We start from the raw sequence: 14,875 nt of genomic DNA on the forward strand, positions 1-14,875 counted from the left end.
CCTTAAGATTTTAACCGAAATTTTTGCTTTAGGGGAGTACTGTCAAGCTTCAGAACTTATTTTATAGATCGTTAGCATTACGTATGATATTTGTAGTAATGTTTAACAAGGAATCATTGTTGCCACAATTCTTAATACTGTATAGAGAGACAAAACGATACTGCTTCAGACCAAAGATTGTATACCCAGTATCTTGTCCTCAGTGGTGCCTAAGGATTCTTGATCACAGGATAAGAACAACGTAACAGCATAGTGGTGCCTCCCCAGGAATACTACACAGAATCACAGAATTGTAGGGGTTGGAAGGGATCTCTAGAGATCATCGAGTCCAACCCCCCTGCCAAAGCAGGCTCCCTACACCACGTCACACAGGTAGGCGTCCAGTTGGGTCTTGAATATCTCCAGAGAAGGAGACTCCACCACCTCCCTGGGCAGCCTGTTCCAGCGCTCCGTCACCCTCACTGTAAAGAAGTTCTTGCACACATTCGTGCGGAACTTTGCTGAAGTTATACTATACTTCTTCCACTCTTTAGTCATCTAAGGTCAGAGAGCTCCAAAGTCAGCAGTGATTGTATTTTATTTGGTAGGCCTTCTTGGATTTTACTTCTGTGAAATACCCCTGTTGGTTTTTGAGCCCATGTAACTGGTCAGTATCCTTAATACTTTGAATGATGTGAAGGTTACAGTCAAAATATTAGGGAATTAAGGTATAACATCAAACAAATTTACCTAAAACAAATTCGAACTCCTTTCACATTCAGTTTGATAATTTGAGATCAGCAGTGCTTGGGGATTCAGCCAATGTTGTTCATTGCCTGAAGCCAGGTTTCTGTTTAATGTGAAAGGAAGGTAACAAGATGACAGCTAAAGGAAAGAGAAATGAGAATTAGCCCTACTTAGTCCTATATCACTCTGAGCAACATCATATATTGTCTGAGTAATTTAAACCCAAATACATGCATGTAGTTCTTATTGACTTACAGATTCTCTCACACTTTCCTGTAAGTGGTGACAGAAGCTGTGAAAACCAAGCATTTGTGCCAGGTAAAGTGTGACCTGTCCTCCAACCTGCTCTCAAATGGATATACTGCTGTCCCTAGCATATATAGTCTTTTAGGCATGGTGTGGTAAAGAAATGTGTTCTGTTGTGCTGTCCTCTTGGAGGTGTGTTAAAGTTGCAGGGGTAGCAGTTGATTATAATATTACTGAGGCTTTGAGAACATCATTTTGAAACCTAGCTAATCTTTCATAGAGAAGTGTGTGTGTCAACTGTGTACACGAACTGCAGACACATATTTTTTTCAAGGACATGTGCATCAGGGAATATTACACATAGTTAGATCTTGAACTTGCTTCAAGCCAGTTGCTCTCCTGTTGTGTTTCAATTTTGTCTCTTAAAGTGTTTTACATAAGTTCACAGCGAACAGCAGCCATCAGTACTTAACATACTTTAGGACAAGGTGTTAGTCATCTCTTTCCCTATGCCAGTGAGTAATACTAAAGCCTGTTAGTGAGAGGAGAAGCAGCGTTGGGACCATGTATTGGACTTTGGCTAAGAAGACTAAATTATCTGAGATGCTGCAGACAATAGAAAGAACATGAATGAATATGATTAGCCGGGAAGTATTGGTAATGGTTGGACTAGATGATCTTCTAGGTTTTTTCCAACCTTGATAATTCTGTGATTCTGTGATTCTATGAACCTAGTATTAAAATGTTCCCAACTGTGAACATGCATGTTTGACTGCAGGCACAAATACATAACATTTGAATTGTCTGCAAATGATAACTTGTTCCATCAGGTATTGATTATACATGTGTTGGAATGTTTAAAATTCAGCGTAAGTTCTTCTATTAAATGCTGAACTGCATGCATTAAACCAGCTGGTTTTTGTTAAGGAGGCAAAGTTTTTACATTATGGCAGAACTGCATGAAGCTGCTATGTGCACATTTGATTTCAGTATACCTGAAAATGGTTAGCATATACTAATTGTACTCCAAAATTAAAGCTTTAACTGTAAGGGAAAGAATCACAGAATCATAGAATCACCAAGGTTGGAAAAGACCTGAAAGATCATCCAGTCCAACCGTTCACCTATTACCAATAGCTCCCACTAAACCGTGTCCCTCAACACAACATCTAGTCTTTCCTTGAACACCCCCAGGGTCAGTGACTCCACCACCAATGAATGATCATCAGGAGTGAAGGAGTAACTCTTAATTTAAATGCTAGCAGAAACCTCAGTATTGAAGATAACTTAATTACAGAATCTGTCATTTTCAAGCCACAGAAGCATTTTTTGTCTTGGAAATGTAACTTTTTTTTTTCTGTTGCCAGGTAAATGCAATAAAACTGAAATTACAGGCTTCTTGGTAGTATTCCAGGAATCACAATAAGTAATGGGGCTCTATTTGTTGCTGTTAATATACATGGAGAGGCAAGTGTTTCTCTCTCAAGGTCGTCAAAGTCTAGTACACTGGCTAAAATAAATACTGTGGATATCCAAGTAGTAGAACAGTATAAAGGATATGGATTTAATGTAGATTAATATTAATCGGAGATGAGGTTTTAAGAAAAAAACCTTCCATAAATACTGTCTTTAATGTCTGTTTATCTTGAATACTGTGTGAATATTATAATATTTATCTTCTGGACTTTGCAATCCTGGTGTGTTTAGCCTGCAGTCATCTGTTCGTTGCATTTATAGTTTGTCTCAAACTCATTAAAAAATAAAAAAATACTGAAAAAATGTACATGTAATGAACTTCACAGCTTTCAGTGCAGACCTATAATTTTATTGTGTGCGCTCTATTTGGAGAACAGAACCCAGAATGAAACAGTAGGAGTCAGCGCCCCAAGGATATTCCCTCCTTCAGCTGTGTCAGAGTCCAGTACGTTGGATTATTTCAGCTGAGCACTTTTAGTTTGTACTGGAGGTTGTTGTCTTTCTTTGTGACTCTCGAGTAATCCCAATAATTTCAGCCATGTATGATCTTGCAGACCATGACTCCACAAGTTGTTTTTTGTCTTCTATGAGAAATTTTGCTGATTATTGGAGTTCACCTGCCTGCCAGCATGATCACATCGCATGGACTCCATCATTGCATCCTTCACAGTGATACAGGACTAAATTCAAGCCTAAGCTGGTGGTTCAAAGGGGCAGAGAGAGATCAAGTGCTTGCTGTCTTGACCAGCACAGGGCTGATATGTAGTGGATGTAAAGCTAGCAGGAAGCAGTTTCAAAGCAAACGAGAAGTGGTTTTACAATCAGAATGTAATTCAGTTGCTGAATTTCTTGCTAGAAGACATATAGGTAAAGATACTCTATGCTAAAGGCTTTCACAACTAAGGAGACAGGTAAAAGAATATCCTCTGAAATGTGTGGAGATTAGGAAGGCATCTGATTCTAGAGACCCACAAACGTCTGGTGGCTTGATGCATTTCTAGGATGAGAATCCAACATTTAATCTGTCCATAAGCATTTTCATGGATGTCTGCATCCACCCATTGTGTTTGAGACAGGATGGTGAGCTGACCCAATACTATTATTCTCACACTGTAGATTTTTATTTGTTTTTTTCCCAATGATGAGGGCTGCTCTGAAAGTAAAACCTCCTATTTTATTATGTTGGCCCATGACATCAAAGGCGGATGTTGGTGGTATGGCAGCAGAGGTTGAACCTTCCCACCAGTATTCTGTTGCAGATTGTTTCCATGTGACAGATGGCAGCAGAGCAGTGGTCTGACAAAATGGCGTCTGACATGGAAATGGATATCAAATAAACACGTGTCATTGAATTTCTCCATGCAGAAAAAGTGGCACTCATTGATGTTCATCAGTAAGTGCTGAATGTTCATGGAGACATGCCTCGCTAACGTTTGTGTTGCAAAATAGTGTTTTGTAGCTGAAAATTTAGTCTATCAAATAACGTTATGTTCTTTGTAGCTGTTGTAGTTTCCATGGAAATAAATAGGAGGCATTTCTTTCGGAGCAACGTACCTGTCTAGTTATGTGGCAAGCACATTTTTTTCTCAAGTCTCTGCCTGCAGTGTTAAATGACGTGCTTGTGATAAGCTCATTTTTTTTTTTTCGTTTTCCTCTTTACTTACCACAAACTACTTACTCCATTTTATAGTGAGGAAGAAGGAACTTCACATAGCTTGGTAGCCTTAACCATTTGAAGTGACTGAGCAGGCTCAGTGTGGGAGTGACTTCTGAGGGCAAAGCCAAGAGCAGTTCTAATGTTGCCTGTGGTCATTTAACTCTTCCTTAGCTACAATTGGAAGCGAGAGCACTGGAAGCTGCAGTGCAGAAGGACCTCAGCTTTAGTCTAGCAGAGCTCATTTGGTGCTCCCCCTGGACTCTTAAGGCTTTTCCAGCCCCAGCTTCTTGCCAACAGGAGCAGGAACAGTGTGTAGCTGTGCTACAGCATATTGTCTTACTCATGCAGGTTGTCTCTGCGATTTCTGCACTGTAATCTGTGTGCAAGCCAGAAATCATCACTGGGCACAGCAGAAAGTATTAGAGAAATAGATTTTTATTATTGCATAAGAAGGCATAAAGTACTTTATACATTAGGCTTCTGTACTATAAAGAATATGAGTTTCTATTCATTTGAGAAAATGTGTTGGAAATAGCACAAGACCTGGCAATGCCTGAGATGCTGAGTTAGCAACGGGAAAGATAGGAAGCTGAGACTCCTCTTTTCTCCCTTTAGCTGATTCTTATCTGCCTGACTTGCAGGAGGTTTAATTTGTTTTCCATGAGACTACCAGTATCAGCATTGAGAAAATATACTGCTTTATCCCAAATGCTTGCTGAGGGCTTTACTTATGCAGTAGAGAAGCAGTAAATGACTGGGTTTGGTGGTACAGTTGCATATTCTGTTTATGCTTTTTGATGTCTAGGCTGTTCATTGCTAGTTTGTTTGCTTAATTCTTTCTTTCTAATTGAGAGAGTCTGTACCCACCTCTGACCTGTTCACTGTGGTACAGAATCAAGAACCTCCTTTGAATTAGCAAGCAGCTTGCTGTGGAGCTGCAGGAGTATCTATACAGCTTGATATTTTTCTGTTAACAAGTAAAGAAAAAAACCCAATCTTTCTGAAACACGACTTCTCAAAAAGCAAAAGTTTGTAGTGGTAGCAGTACTTTGGGGATAATTAGACCATAAACTTATGTTGTCCAATCTCACTGTTGCACTCTGTGCCTCATCACCAACCCAAGGCCCCAAGGTTGCAGTCACTCTCACAGAGTCCTTTTGCCCTGCTCATCCTTGATGCTCAGGAATTGTGAGCTCACTGCACCACCCCCTCCTCTCTGCTTGGCCAGTCTGGCACTACAAGCTCTAGCAAGCCTCTTGGATCACTGCTTTCCTGGAGCTGGAGCTTAGTCTCTAACAAGCAGCCTTGGGTTTTAAAATCTCACTTCTCCTCGGTGTAGTTGGTCTCATTTCCACTAACCTATGTAATGTCTCCCCACATTATTTAACGCCAGTCACCAAGGCAATACTGTATACTTCATAATAATATAATAATAATTATAAAATAATAAAATAATACTTTTAGCATTATCAGAACTTTACAAACCTTTAGAATGGCTTGATTTTTAAAATCATCTTCTAAATACTTGATTTTCAGACCGTCCTGTGTTGAACTTGCATGTCGTCATGTAATAATGTTATAAATGAGTAGCTAATGTTTACAGGTATAATTATTGTACCAGTTTCTTGCACACTGTTCTTTCTGAAGCAGCAGAGCTTTCTTTTCGAAGAGCTTCTTTTCAGAAGCTTAAAATGAACAAATGTGATGCTGTATGATAATAGCAATGATGTTAAGCTGTTACCAGTGCAGATAGAGATAGGTTTTTTTGGAGACTGTTGCTTTAGCTGAGGCACTCCTACTACACACATTTTTAGGAAGAGAAATCAACTGTCTGGTTCTGCAGAATATTATGCAATTTCTTTCAGCGTGCCTGCTCTGGTGCCATCGTACATCTCCCTCCTACGGTCTTGAGTTCTTGCAGCATTTCTTATTTTCTGGCATTTTACTTTGAATGATGATGATTTATGAAGGCAGTGTTTTGAGAAAGTGCTCCGTGTGATATAATCTCGCATAGCTCTTTTAGAACATCGGTTTCGAAATTAATTGGAAACCATCATATCTTCTGATCTTAAATTTGTTGTACTTTAATGATGGCTTTGTTTCAACTGAATTAAATACGCAAACCTGTCTCTTCATGCGAAAATGCTTGTATTTTGTTCACTAGTAGTCATTTTCCTGTCAGTCTGAGAATTCCTGCCACACGTTAAGACAGGAGACAAGACTGAGGTTGGATAATAGCTATCTAGCGAAGATGAATTAATTCCAGTCTAAGAAAATAACATTTATTTTGTCATAGACCCAAGTTGACTCGTGCCCCCATCACTCATCCTGATTCATTAGTTGACAGAATTAGGGCAACACGACCTTTCTCCCCAAATAAAGTAATGAACGAGACGCTTCCATTGTTAAATTATAATATTCATTGCATGCCCCTATTCTGCCTGTATGCTAATGGGGAGAGAGCTAGAGAGCTTATGTTTCTTCAGACCTTCCCATCTCATCGAATGGAGGCCTTGCAAAGCTCGTGAGAAGGAAGTGAAAATAACAGTGCCACTAATTGCTGCAAATGATGTAATGTTTTTCCCTTTAGGGTCTAAATAAGTTTTAACTGCCTCAGAAAAGAAGTAGCCAGTTGTCACTTAGACAGTCATAGTAAGTATGAATGCAATGATACGGTTATAATATGACGTAAATATGTGAAAATGTCAGTATTGCAATTAGGATGCTGAACGCTGATCAGTGGGTAGGCAGTAATGACTGAGATGAGAACTATAATTTGACCTTGATGCACAGCCTTATTTCCTAGAATCGAGGCTACCCTTTAGAAGTCACCTTTGGCTCTAGAGATCACTGGTAATAAGTGGTTGGAGTCTGAAGGAGTACTTAAGGGGAGCATCATATATGTTTGTCTGCTTCCTATATTCTTTCCTGGGCATCTGCTTTTGGCTACTGACTTTACTGATTTCTTCTCTTACAGTCAGGCTGATACCCACCCCTAACAAAGCCCCACTCCCCCCCTAATGCAGGGGATGTGTAGCATAAGAGAACAGTGAAAATTAGCTGCGTTATACCAGGGGGGGAAACAAGTGCACGTCAGGGGATCAGTAATGAGGATCCTACCAAAAGATAGGAAGGACTGAGGTATGGAAATAGAGTTCACAGCCACCAGGGGATACTGGGAAAGACAGACCTTAGTCTGACGAAATACAGCCACTCATAGGTTTTGTCCTGTGTAGAAGTAGACTAAATCTCTGATAACTATAACAGCATACTGCCAAGTGTGATAAAACTGCCATTGCTTTCTCATTTGCTGATGGATAATAGGCGCATGCAGATGTGGGAAGAAGCAGTACAATGGGTGTTTCAATCAATATATATAACATAATATATATTATATATAATACATATAATAATATATATTATATCTATTATATATATATACTTAATGAGCAGTCGTTCAGGGAGTTTACAGGGGCCACAATATTCTTTCAGCAGTGCATGTTGGTCAATCCTCCCTTCAGCACCCTCCTTTGCTACTGAATTGTCTGCCCTTTCTCTTGCCCCAAAAATAGACAGAAGCAAGTGGAGTTGACTTAGAGTGAGAGCAGGCAAAGTGCCCCCTAGGGGAAGAGGAAGTTACTTTTTACTGATACCTTTGAATTGCAATTGTGGGTAATCCACACATTTCTTTCATGATACTTGCAGGGTCTAATACTGGTAAGTGACTGTTAGTGACAGAGGAATAGAAGCACTTGCATGTAAATTGTATTCAAAGTAATACTGTTAAAATAGCTGTTAGTATTTCGGACCTAAGCACTTGATTTGGTGATTTATTTTTGTCATTGTATCCTCAAGTATGCAATTTCTAACTGTAAAGGCAGGGCAGGAAAACTCGCTATCTTTTCTGATGCAGCCATTGGAACGCAAGCACCCACCTGAGTGAACATATGCAAAACCTATTTGCATTTTATTAAATTTATTTATGGAGTAAAAAGGAAACATGGAGTGAAATAATAACTGTATAATTCGACCTGTTTGTGGATTTGTTCAGTGTGAGCGTGGAAGACGACAATTTTGTTGTCCCCATCTTCTTTCTGTTTCTGCTCTGGGATTCCAATAGCCTTTGGTCAAAGATCAGCCCAGCAAATAGAAGCTTTCCAGTAAGACTCCTAAGAATAGCCACAGAATATTCTTAGAACGTATTTCAAGTGGTTTGATTATTATCTGTGATTACCAACTTGTGAATAGCTTACATTACAAAAGTGCTTTCTTTAGTAAATGCAGATCCATCGAACTCTGCTACTCTTTCATGAGTGGAGTTTTGCTGAGGTGGGCGACTGGTGCTGCTTTCTGATACAACGGTGCTAACAGTTCCAAAGAGCCCCAACGAAAGGAAAGCAACCACGGCAGATTTTAATGAATCGAGTGGAATAAAAATTAATTTCTTTCTTCTTCTCAACTGGAACAGCATTTTAAATCCCACCCAAAGATTAATTCTAACCGAAGGTTATAACCAAAAGCATTTAAGAGAAAATGGGTGATGTGACATCTGAGGAGCAACAGCCTCCTCCAGGCTTTGTGCTTATACAGGCTGTGGATTTGACAGCACTGAGAGCAGCCTTTCAAACCTGTAGGTGAGTGGAGGAGCTTGGTTTGATTGTCTCAGCACTTGTATTTTTTTGCTCATGTATAGAAGTGTGTCTACAAATGACTCTCCATACAGTTGTTCTGCATTTACTTTCAACAGAAGTCCTGTAGATTGTTTAAAGTCTAAGATTGATGATTAGTGAGGATTTCTGACAGTTGTGGTGGTGAAGGAGGGAATCAGACACATACACAGGGGTAGCGTTCTAGCTGAAATGGCCTGAAAGTGTAAAAGAGGTACATATGGAAGGAGTTATATTTTACTGTATCTCTTGTGGATGGTTAATGCGTTTGGACAAACGTGGGTCAGTTCTGGGACACACAAACTTGCATGCCTGAAATTTACAGCGATGCAAATTTTAAACAGTTTGGGAAAGTTCCACTTAAAGCCATGTCTTTTTTTGATCATTGCATTTCTAACATAGGGAGGACAGAAAAGTTTGTAGATTTTAGCCTGAGGTACCTGAAGAAGTAATCTGGAGATAGTGGATTTTCCCACTTGATAAAATCAGAGTGGGTTATTGTTCAGTCTGGTCTCCCTCTGTGAGTTCATCTCCCTCGGGGACCCTGATACCAGCAGCCATTGTATATTATAGTGAACAGAGTTTGCCACTGGAGAATAAGGAGGGAGTTGTTGTATGCCATTGTATTCCTGGTCACTATTACTGAAGATGGATTTATTCCTTCTAAAATCCAAAAGAAGACTGTTCTTATCCTATCATCCTACCAGATATTGTCTGTTTTCCTCAGTTGTCACTTTGGCATGGATTAGATTGCATTTTCTTTGTGCATTCTTAATGTTGGCTTTCTGTACAAAGCAGGTATTCTGGGAAAGCTAAGAAACCACTTGCCTGGGTTTACTTTCTCTAATAGCATTTCACTTGAGTTTTGGGTTCATTTGAGCTCTGTGTGATGATAGAGTTCACCGATGGTCAAAGCTTAAACTCGGTGTTTGTACAGCTTCCATTTGCATTATGTGATGATTTTTCAGCTGGCTTTTGTGGAGTGACTGGTTTGTAAACTTTGTTTAAAATACAAACAGGAAGATGTAATAAACTGTGCACATGAGGAGAAAGAAGGTATTTGTTCCACCGCTCATATTAATGCTTCCTAAATGCTAGCAGGTGATCTATTCAAAACTAATACCACTACCTGCTTTTGGTAGGCTGTTGTGCTCTGCTAATTGCCTCTCTTTATGATCACCAATGATTGATTAGTAGAAAATAGTGCCTTCAGCACTGTAGGAGGTTGGAAACCTGTTACACAAAATTGTTGGAAACCTGTTACATGAAATTTTATGCCAAACATTTTTATTAGCCATCTGATAAACATATATAACCAGAAAAATGCAACATTCTCTTTAGAGTGAATTCATTTTCCATAATAAAACAGACCCCCCAGCATTACTGGTTGGCTGACATGTTCTTAGCAGTTGCTATTAATGTAGTAGCACAGCTGTAAATTTCTTTTTAAGAGAGCTGAAATCAGAGTTGTTTGACTTCAGAATCGAGCAGATTAATTTTAAACCCTCTTTCAATTTCATGTGTTTTTTTTTGCAAACTCGTCATAAAAACAAATTAGCATCAACACTAAGGAACACTGAAAATCATTTATTCCAGTTAAAATCCATTCTGAATTCATGAGGAGCAGCAGAACATATCGTGAGCCTGCCTGTTGTATGAGAACAGTCTCTGTGCTGCTCGACAGAGCAGTGAGGTGTATGCGTGTTAGTCATACAAGTACACAGAAATTCAGCCAGACTTCCCGGTTGAAAGACAGCATGAAAAAAAAAAACATAGTACAAATACCAGAAAGCGTTCGGTCTCTGTTTACAGTGGTTAGCAGATAAATTTGATGCTTGAATTGAATAAAAATTTCACTCAGCTCGAATAAGCCGGAGATGGATGTCGTTACGAGATTTACATACCATTAGCTCACATTAACTGATTAGCAGCCGAGCTGTGTGGTACAGGGCTGGTTAGATACGAGATCTGTGATGCCAGGACGCTGCCGTTAAAGGAGGTCTGCCGACTGCATGCTTGTTTCCTCTGCCTTTGTAATTACTTGATAAAATGAAGTGCATCGCTGTGAACAATAGACCCTTTGGAACAATCCAGGCTGGTCAGCAGTCTGAATCCACATTTTAAAGCCATCATAATTGCCTCAAACTTAAGAGTTTCCAGGGTACAGACGAAGGTGTTGTCCTCCTTCAGCACAAGTCGCGTACCATTTTCAGACTTTATGAAGTATTTGAATTGAATTATATTGGAAGAGACTGAAAACTCCTCTGGAAATCCATCCAGCCTGCTTTTGGACACCAGTACGATTCGGGATTTAATTTTTGCTATGAAATCAGGAGCGTTACAAAAGATCCGGAGCCCCTGCGAGCGGTCGTGGCTGTCAGTTATTTCCAGGAAAGTGGTCTCTCGAGACGCGAGCTGCTCCTTCTCCCACCTCGATTTTACTGCATCCGATAAGACTTTCAGCTGAAAGAAATCTGCTTCGTGTGCCAGAAGTTGATTTTCTCGAAACCCTTCCGGTAGAAGAAGTTCTCCATTTCGGAGGAAGTTCAGAATGTGTCTGAACAGGAGTCCATCTCTGTCTATGAAGTAATGTCCATCCGCATCGAAAGGGCACATTATTTTTCCATTGATTATACCTTCGAGGAAAGAATCTGGGTACTTGGTTAATGTTTGTTTTTGTGTGATGTACAGATAGCCGCCAACGTTCAGAGTAACCAGAGACGTTTTATAGTCCTTGTCTTGCTCAGAGCCCTCGAAGTTGCTGTGGTTTTCTTCAGATTCCTTTGCTCTTCTGTTTGATTTTCTCTCCATTATCGAAGCGAGCACAGCGATCTTGCTTTGTTCTTGTCAGCTTGAAAAGGGAGAGATTTTGATTTAAGAGCACCTTTCTTCGGCTCTGGCACGATGTTGGAATGGAAATGCTGCTAGCATTGCTCGGGCTGTCAGCTGGGTTTTGCAGTAGGTGGCGTATCAGCTGTGTATGCAGGGAGATGGCAGGAATATGACTGTAGAGGGAATTTGCATTTAACTGTGTGAGGGAAGGAGGGGATAAAAACCACTTCTCTTTCCGTCCTTACACCTTGGAAGTTTACAGAGTTTTGAGGGTTCCACACAGAAATGAGTAATGCTATTCTAAAGGGCACCTTGTTTTTAATGCTTTGCGACGCGTTTGTAGTATCAGCTGGCCAAATCGTGTGTAATGCTTCTGGAGTTAAACACTCTACTTCATTTATGGTGCAAGGATCTCAGTTTGCACAGAGCTTATTTTTACATTTTCCTTGTATTATCTGTGGTACCTGAGCGTACAACAGGGCAGCACTGAAGGTGAAGGCATCCCTAGTAGTACGCAGAGAGGTATCAGTTCTGGTTATTCCTCACATATAGGACGTGTGTGTGTGGCGCTGAGATGTTTTCACACTGTTACTTTAGAAGTGATGCTGAAGGCTTGTCTGTCTGGTGCGTTTAAGTTTGTGATGAAAGCTTCCATTTTCATCTGATGGAAGCATCCGCACCAATACAAGCATTGCAGCCTAATGAGGTTTAGCTTTATCTGTGCCATAGATAAAAATTGTTTTGGAGAGGAGAGCGGTTTGCTGTTCACATGCGTGCTGTTTCTTAAGTCACTAAGTAGCATCAATTCTTTCTTTTTCAATAGCAGCATCGGCTGCCCTGTGAACAAAGGGTTAGTGTGCTCACAGACAGCGTGCTGAACATCACATAACGTTACAGCTTAGCAACACTTGTGTATGGGGGGAGCAGCGGCAGAGCGTGCTACAATCAAATGGCTGTCTCCTCTCTGTGAAGCTGCGCTGAGGTTGGCTCTTGGGCTTCTTTATAAGGAAAGGTTTCCCCTTTAAGCAGGGAGGGGAAGGCTCTGCATACATCTGTACATACATTTCCTGGGGCCAGGGGGAACCAGGGGGTGGGAGGCACCGTGTGCATCCAGAGCAGTGTGAGCAGTGAGCACTGTGAGTAGTGAGCACAACGTTGGGCTGGCCAGGGGGAGCCGAACCCATCTTTGTCCAGAGTTTTTCACTTCTACAGGTGGATTCCTCTTGCTTTGCCCAATAAACAACAGAAAGTCAGATGATCCTTCTGTGAATTTCTCTGTTTCTAAAGATATTACTCATACTGTTCCCGCTGTCTCTAAGGCTGTTTATCGATACTGTAGAATCATCACTATAATATTTTATTAATTGGTAATTAAACCTAGTACAAATAAATGCACTTTTTAAATCTGCTATTCAGCCTTGCCAGGGTATCCCTACCACTGATACTCAGTTTTTTTCTGCTGCTGTGTGTGATACATTAAACAGATATTATTCATTAGATTGATTTTATCAGGAATTAGTCATGGCTTTAATGTTAACTCTTTGGGACCATTTAGCATTGCTAAATTTCAACCACTTTCTGATTTTTAAACATTTAAACTTTTTTTTTTTTTCAAAGTCAACACCATTCACATTTATCGAGAGAATAATCAAGAAAGTGAAAGGCTGGAATAGTTTGATTTAATTTATATTTTTTTTTGTCATTGCAAGAGACTCCCATTGAAATTAAATTTGTTATCCAGTGATGGAAAATTCAGCTAATGTGCTTATATCATATATAACTTTAGTGTTAAATATAGTGTTAATGGCTGCTAAGAGAATGATTTCTGTGGTGCTTTCAGCATGGTGTTGCTGAAACACTGAGGCTGAACAAGTAATGTCCTTGCAGAAGTAAGCAGGGTTTTCCAAGAAGCTGAGGTTTGTAAAGGATAGGGGTTTCATCACAGCGAGCTGAACTCTCTGCATTTTAAGAGGCAGCGGTTACAGAACAGTATCTGCTCTTTTGATTTTCCATGCTCATAATCTTCTGAATATTTTGGTGCTTAGAGTTGGAGTTTTCCACTTTCATGAACAAGTACATATTCTTTGAAAGATCATGCTAAATCATTTTAGTGGTTCATATGATAAAATATTCAAAATCTACTTGATGTGGCAAATAGACTGTGAAGATCAGGAATTTATGCATTTAAACCTTTGAGGCTTGAAACATTTAGACTTGATGTCAAATTTTACTCCTGACATACCCGTGCAGCTTTACTTCACTGCAGCTGACAGTTGTCTGTAATGCAGAATTTGAGGCTGGCATGTCTTTGTGACAACTTTCCTCTTCCTATGATCTACTATAAGATGTCATTTCCAAAGAACCCTCATTCTTTCCATACACTCAATGATGCATGTACTACTGCAGTGCCTGTAGGTTTAGTGAAGTAGAAGATACTTCAGTGGCTTCACATAGCTTAGTGTACGCCAGAATCATAGAATTAACCAGGTTGGAAAAGACCTTGAAGATCATCAAGTCCAACCGCAGCCTAACCAGTACCCTAACTCCGAAAACCCTCTGCTAAATCATATCCCTGAGCACCACATCCAAACGGCTCTTAAACACATCCAGGGATGGCGATTCGACCACTTCCCTGGGGAGCCTATTCCAGTACCTAACTACCCTTTCTGTAAGGAAGTGTTTCCTAAGATCCAACCTAAACTTGCCCTGGCGCAACTTGAGGCCGTTTCCCCTCGTCCTGTTACTTGCCACCAGTGAGAAGAAACTTGCCCCACTCTCACTGTAGAAGAACTAGATTCCCTTTTCCCTTCCTCTAGAAGATTGTCATGAAGTCCATTTTGGTAAAGGTAGGCAACTTGCATGCGAATCTAGAGACTTTGCCCAGTTTTCTGCTCTCAGTCTGTGTGGTGCACTGGGAGTGAAGGGAACTGCACTCAGTGTCTCAGTCCTTTCTGCTTCCCACCTGGATTGAACAACTTGGTTGCTGAATGCTATTTCATGCCACAGGTGAACTGCCTCTGTTTCTGCTCTGTACAACTGAGTTGTGCTTGCTGATGTTGGTAGCTAGCAGTCCCATCATCACGAAAGAGATATTAATGGGCTGAACTTTCTCAGACCAGTTAAGAAACTGAAAAATAAGCCTAGTAGAAGATTTGAGAAAACATGGCCTGTTAAGCTTAATGGAGGTAGAAAGTACATAAGTGCGTGTGTGGGCAGAAAACTTTTATACACAGCTCTTCAACTTAGCAGTCACAGGTCTAACAAGGTCTAG

At 40.3% G+C, this 14,875-nt stretch overlaps 2 protein-coding genes across 2 annotated transcripts in view; one reads left to right on the forward strand and one right to left on the reverse strand.

Moving 5' to 3' along the window:
• Nucleotides 1–14,875, forward strand: part of GTF2F2 (general transcription factor IIF subunit 2) — a 75,989-nt gene that overhangs the window by 14,171 nt on the left and 46,943 nt on the right. The gene's annotated exons all lie outside the window — the stretch shown is intronic.
• Nucleotides 10,033–12,083, reverse strand: KCTD4 (potassium channel tetramerization domain containing 4). The gene has a single exon (XM_015851753.2). It carries the CDS (start codon nucleotides 11,581–11,583, stop codon nucleotides 10,810–10,812), a length of 774 nt encoding a protein of 257 aa, XP_015707239.1. The 5' UTR covers nucleotides 11,584–12,083; the 3' UTR covers nucleotides 10,033–10,809.

The sequence above is a fragment of the Coturnix japonica genome, chromosome 1, assembly GCF_001577835.2.
Source record: "Coturnix japonica isolate 7356 chromosome 1, Coturnix japonica 2.1, whole genome shotgun sequence".
NCBI classification, from domain to species: Eukaryota; Metazoa; Chordata; class Aves; order Galliformes; family Phasianidae; genus Coturnix; species Coturnix japonica.

What these genes read in the sequence shown, in the direction of transcription:
- KCTD4 (XM_015851753.2), bottom strand. Translation starts at nt 11,583, where the DNA reads ATGGAGAGAAAATCAAACAGAAGAGCAAAGGAATCTGAAGAAAACCAC.